The sequence below is a fragment of the Populus alba genome, chromosome 1 (assembly GCF_005239225.2).
Source record: "Populus alba chromosome 1, ASM523922v2, whole genome shotgun sequence".
Taxonomy (NCBI): domain Eukaryota; kingdom Viridiplantae; phylum Streptophyta; class Magnoliopsida; order Malpighiales; family Salicaceae; genus Populus; species Populus alba.
The window spans coordinates 28,859,766-28,865,962 of NC_133284.1; the positions used below are offsets into that span (position 1 = coordinate 28,859,766).

General features: G+C 36.4%; 1 protein-coding gene across 1 annotated transcript; it reads right to left on the minus strand.

Moving 5' to 3' along the window:
• Positions 1 to 338: 338 nt before the first annotated feature.
• LOC118028039 (E3 ubiquitin-protein ligase RDUF1) lies at positions 339 to 1,800 on the minus strand. Its single transcript, XM_035031555.2, has one exon. The coding sequence runs from the start codon at positions 1,644 to 1,646 to the stop codon at positions 555 to 557; it is 1,092 nt and encodes a 363-aa protein (XP_034887446.1). The 5' UTR covers positions 1,647 to 1,800; the 3' UTR covers positions 339 to 554.
• Between the last annotated feature and the right edge of the window lie 4,397 nt (positions 1,801 to 6,197).

Below are 6,197 nucleotides of genomic sequence, written 5' to 3' on the forward strand. Positions count from 1 at the left end.
ATCATGATTTGACCTGAAAATATGAGTGATCTGATCTCATGCTGCTTTTAAGCTCTGTGTGATGTTTTTGTGCAAGATGAGCTAAATTCAGTCATCCTCCGATTAATCCCCAAGAACCCAATCCCATCTAGATACACGGCAACTGTGACTTGCAAGAGAAAGTACGCAACCAACAAGCTCAATAGACTGCCAAAAGTAGAAATTTAATTCATAGAATGATGTTTCCGGTGATGCTGCAAATAACAAGGAAATTGCTAAAAAATGTTTTTTTAAAGACGAGGCATTTTGCTCTTCTACACTGTGGATTATCACCTATTTCAGTTCAGGTATCTTCAAAATTTCAGAACCAACAAAACTGAATCATTTATCCTTCTGCGGCAAATACAAAGAATTTTTCCATTTGAAGAGACGAGAAATCTCTACTCATTACAAATACACTCTCTTTCAGTAAATGAAAAATAAATAATTCTTAACCTGTTTAAGTGCTACGTATATACATACTTCTACCAGAAGAAGCAGTCCGTCTCTTCACCTCTCCATAGCCCCAGATGATATCACCACCTATCAGCCCCCTCCTCAACTTCCAAATCCAATCCTCTTCTCCTCCTTGTTACATGACTCGAATAACTTCTCTCAATTGATTCAGTTCCAGATACATCATGCATTCTTGAAGACGAATTAGGCCTAATCCTCCTCAAAAACGAACCCAAACCACGAAAAACTCTCCTAAAACCCCCACTGCCACTACTACCCTCCCTTCCTCTACTCCTAGTTACCCAAGAATCCCAATCTCGAGGCCTCCTGTTCCCACTAAGCCCACCATTCCCACCGCCATCCATCTCCGTAAAAACACCCGGAAACTCCCTCTCTCCACCTCTCCTCCCCCCACTAAACCTCCCAACAGCAAACCCGCCTCCAGGCAACCTCCATATAGTCAACCCCACAACCTCCCCTTCCGCCTCCTCCTCTTCAGAATTATCCACAGGCAACTCGTGCCTACAAACCGGACAAGAATTTCGCATCGCAAGCCAGGGCAAGATGCAATCAGAGTGGTAAATATGCTTGCAAGGCATCTCGCGAGCTTCGTCTCCAATCTCAAATGCCTCTTTACACACTGCACAGTACGTCTCCGAAACCACGTGCGTTTCGTTTATTTCTACGCGAGGCATTGATTCAACCACGGCTTTCGACGCCGGCGGGTTAGGGGCCGACCGGCCTAAGCTGTTTATCTCAATCTGTGATAATTGGTCCAGTAAGCGATCAAAACCAGAAACCATTAAAAACTCCGACATGGTCTCAGGTACGGGTCGGAGACCCGACCCAGTTCCATCGTCGTAGTAGAACTCGTAGGCGCTTCCTTCATCGTTGTCATCGGCGGCGGCGGGGCTTGTTCCGCGGAGGACGATCACGGGGTTGTACGGAGACCGGTCGCCATCGCTGCGGCGGTTTCGGATGAAGTTGGAAACCCGACTACGGTTTCGACGGTTGTCGTAGTTGGATTGGATCTCTTCCACAAACCCACCGTCGCAGTGAGGACACGTGATGTAGCTGGCGTGGTTTTGTTCTTCGTCTTCGTTGCGAGGTGAAACGGTGACGAAGCGTGCACATCTGTAACACCAATACGACGTGGCCGTCGTTGAAGCCATGGTCAGATCGGAAAGTAGCTAGAGAGAGAAAGAGAATGATGATTGTAGTGTGCGAAGGAAATGAGAAGAGAGAAAGAGACGCCGGGCTTTTAAAGAGACGCGTGAAAGAAACTTGGGATGGCGGGCTATGAGCGTGAAAATAAAATGAGAGGGCGAAGGAGCGTTCCCGGTGGATCAAATACAGGATGTTACGCGTGAGAGTCACGTGGTTACGCGCTTTCATTGTTTTATTTTATTTTATTTTATTTGTTTATTTTTTAGAAAAAGGCGCTTTCCAATAATTGGGTAAGCTACAAGAAAAGCCCTAAAGCACCCCCTGATGTATTCTGTTTTCAATACCATCCCTCTCTCTTGCGGGTGGAAATTGCCTAGGCTGCCTTTTGCAACTAGTCGTGCAACCTCGCAAGCGGTGGAGTAATTTTTATGTCAAAAAATTGGGTTAAGTTAGTGATAATAAAGTTTTATATCTTTATTCGATGCTTAAATAGTTTGAGATTTTCTTTTAATAAAAGTTTGACTTTATTTACAGTCAAATCAACTAATATTTTTTAAAAACATCTTATATACACTATAGAGTGATTGACATTTTAAGTTTTTTTTTTTAATCTTTTATGAGATTTTTTTTATCTTTTAAAACACATACACCCTCTAAAAATAATTAAAAACCCTTAATGCTGAGCATTCGTTCTTGACTTGTCAATTCAATTGCCTTCAAAACAAGACTGGTATGGATGAAACTAAGACCACGGGGGCATTTAATAATAAATATTATATATTTAAGAGGCAAATTGACATAAAATACAAATTGCAGGAGGGGTTTTGTGATCTGAGTATTGACCGGAGACCTTGTCAGTGCCCTACGAGTTAAGGTAGACTTGACAGCTAGGACTATCAAGGGCTTAGAATTCTACTGTGTACAGTATTAGTATACAAGTGGCACATAGCTTGGATTGGGTTTGACTGAGTAGAGAACGCCCACTTTGAAAATTCAAGCGAGGTCACCTGTCGATTCGAGGCATCTTGCGAGGAATCCGAACGAGTAGTCTCTCTACTCCTTTGCGTTGCAGTGGATTGCCCTGCCTGTCCAAAACCACTTACTCCAATTTTAATCCTGCAATTATATTTTATTTTATTTATACGAAAGTTTTGAACCATTTGTTTGTATATATTTTGATTAAATTTTTATAAATTTTAAAAATTAATGAATATAAGTCTCTAGTTGTTATTAATATTAACAACCACAGGGCTTGAACCTGAAATCACAGAAAAACAAATTTTTTTTTGTTTTTTTTAATTAGTTTTTTTTATTTAATTTAGTTTGTTAAAATTATTTTTTTCTATTTAGTTATCATACTCTCATAACACGGATCTCAAGTTTGACGGGTTTAACCTAGTTGATTCAGATTTTTTTTTTTCTTCTTTACTAGTTTTTTTTTTTTAATTTCATCTTTTAATATTGATTTGATTAATAATTAAACTTCATGATTTATTTTGTTCACTTTTCATTAGATTATCATGATCTCATAAGATGATTTCACTTTTCATTGGAATAGTGTTTTGCTTTGTTTTCTTTTCTTTTAATATGACACGATATTGCAACCAGATCTACATCCAAGGTTCTTTGATCTGGTGTTGCAGTCGAATCCAAGGTATAGCATTATAGACAAACTCACTTAAACTTAAATAATGCAAATTTAATATTATTATTAGTATTAAAAATATTATTATTTATATTATAAATATTATAATTAATATTATAAATATTATTCTTAAATTAAGTCTAGAGTCTAACTTTAGAAATAAATCTAGCATTACTAGATCTTAGGTTTTTTATATATTTTTTATACCAAAATAAAATTGACCGCGGCCACCTAACTAGTTCAAAGTTAAACCACCTTTACAGAGTGATTAATTTATTTACAGTAGGGATGGATTGCGCCCCGTTTACCAAAAAAATGTGGACTCCAATTTTCAATGTAGTGATTCCATCCGGTTGGATTTTCATGTAGAGTGTGTTTGGTAAGCTGTTTGTGGTTTAAAAAAAATTGTTTTATAAAAAAGTACTTTTAGTTGAGTCTGTGGTTGAAATTGACTACTAAATATAAATATTATTTATATTTTTTTTAAATTAAATAACTTCTTACATAATAAAAAAAAATATTATTTTATATGAAAAAAAAAAATAAAAAATCATTGAAATTAATCAAATCCGATCCAACTCAGATTGCATTGAAACAGATTTATTTAAATGTAATCAAATTATTTAAGTTAAATTAAGTCGATCTTCGAATTAGTTAGTAATTTAAAATAAACTCGAGCCATGGAATTACCGAGTAGATTATTCGGGCAGGTAAATTTAATAATTATGAGCGAGAGGGTTTTCGGGTAGCGCTCCAGAAAAGAAAAGGAAAAGGGATTGGTGAGCACTTATTGCTGGGGCATGTCTTTTCTTGGATTTCATGTTTACCAGAGGCTCAAGGGTGCCTATGTTTCTGGCAAGGAGCATGCGTTTAAAGCGAGTAATTATGGGGGCCGCTGTGTGATGGGAACTATTAATTATTGCGAGACAAGAATTGGGGAAAAAATGAAACAGTGCTGCGTACAGTAAATTGAGATCTGGATATCAAGGGAACAAGATTGATGCCGCATCGGAGCCTTTCCTTGGACCCCGTTTTATCTTTTACCGGTGGAGGTGCCTTTCCTCGAGTGAAATTTAGTTTAATTTATTTTTTATATTTTAAAAATTTATTTTTTAACATTTTTTAGATCATTTTGATGTGTATGTTAAAAATAATTTTTAAAAAATAAAAAATATTTTAAATATTTTAAAAAACAATCACAATTAAAATCTCAACCATGCTTTTAATTTCTTGTATTATCGTTATAAAATAAAAAAAAAGTAGATGCTTTGTAATGATACGAAAGGTTCAACTTAAAATCGCTTTTAGAAAATTTAATCGCAATTGACGCATAAATTAATCTAGCTTAATAGGGAAAACAAAAAACATTTTTGGAGTTGCTTCTGTTAAAGTTGTTAGGATTTACTTGATTTGTTTTCTGTTAATAAATCCTATTAACTAGGAATCACAGCTGTGAATCACAGCTGTTGGGATTGAACGAGTCAGTAGGTTTAGGTTTCTGTTATTATTCTCTAACTTATTTTTCTGAGATCAGTTGTGATGTAAGGCTATTTAAAGTCACCGATTCTTCAAGTCTAAAGTACGTGAATAAGCACTATTAGTTTACTTGCTAATAAACATTCTGATAATCAACAATTGGTATCAGAGCAAGGTTATAGGATTTATTCGTGAGAGACAAGAAACAACAGTTTCTTAAGGAGAGTTAAACACAGAGAGTTTTAAACACAGAGAGAGTGCAGCATCAAACAATTGTTTCTTCTGTAAACGTTTGAAATGGCATCTGAGGGAAACACTAGTGGTTTTGTTCAACCAGCAATTCCAAGGCTTGATGGTTATTATAATCATTGGAGTATGCTGATGGAGAATTTTCTAAGATCAAAGGAATATTGGGGACTCATCGAGGAAGGAATTCCATAAGCAAGAGAGGGCACAGATCTGACTGAGGCACAGTCAAAGGCAATATCAGACTTTAAGCTTAAAGATCTAAAGGTAAAGAATTTCTTATTTCAAGCAATAGACCGGACTGTTCTTGAGACTCTTCTTAAGAAGGACACTGCAAAAGACATATGGGACTCATTAAAGAAGAAGTATCAAGGCAATACTAGAATTAAATGCGCTCAGTTGCAAGCTCTTCGTAAAGAGTTTGAAATGCTACACATGAAAGCTGGAGAGTCTAATGATGAGTACTTTGCAAGGACACTGACTATTGCAATTCGGATGAAAATGCATGGCAAAAAACTAGAAGATGTGACAATCATAGAGAAAATCCTACGCTCTATGACTTCTAAGTTTGATTATGTTGTATGTTCAATAGAAGAATCTAATGACATTGATATTATGCCAGTAGATGAGCTGCAAAGTTCACTATTAGTGCATGAACAACGCATGTCTAAACACATTGAGGAAGAACAAGCTCTTAATGTGACTTATGCTGGAAATTTCTTTGGAAGAGGCAGAGGTCGTGGAAGCTTCAGAGGAAGAGGCTAAGGACGTGGTCGTGGTACAAGAGAAGGAAACTTTGACAAAGCATTTATTGAATGCTACAATTGCCATAAGATTGGTCACTTTCAATGGGAATGTCCTTATAAAAAGGCAGAAAAAGCAAACTTTGCTGAAATAAAAAAAGAAGAAGAGGTGTTGTCGATGGCTTACATAGAGAACAACCTAGCTGGAAATAGAGCAATGTGGTACCTTGATTCTGAATGCAGCAATCACATGACAGGAAACAAAAGTCTTTTCTATGACTTAAATGAAATTTTTAGAGAAAAGGTCAAGCTTGGAAATGATTCTAGCATGAGTGTTATGGGAAAAGGAAGTGTTAAAATGTTGATGAACAAGAAGATGCAGAATGTAGGTGATGTGTTTTATATACCAGAACTTAAAAGCAATTTGATCAGCTTAGGACAACTGT

What these genes read in the sequence shown, in the direction of transcription:
- LOC118028039 (XM_035031555.2), bottom strand. Translation starts at nt 1,646, where the DNA reads ATGGCTTCAACGACGGCCACGTCGTATTGGTGTTACAGATGTGCACGC.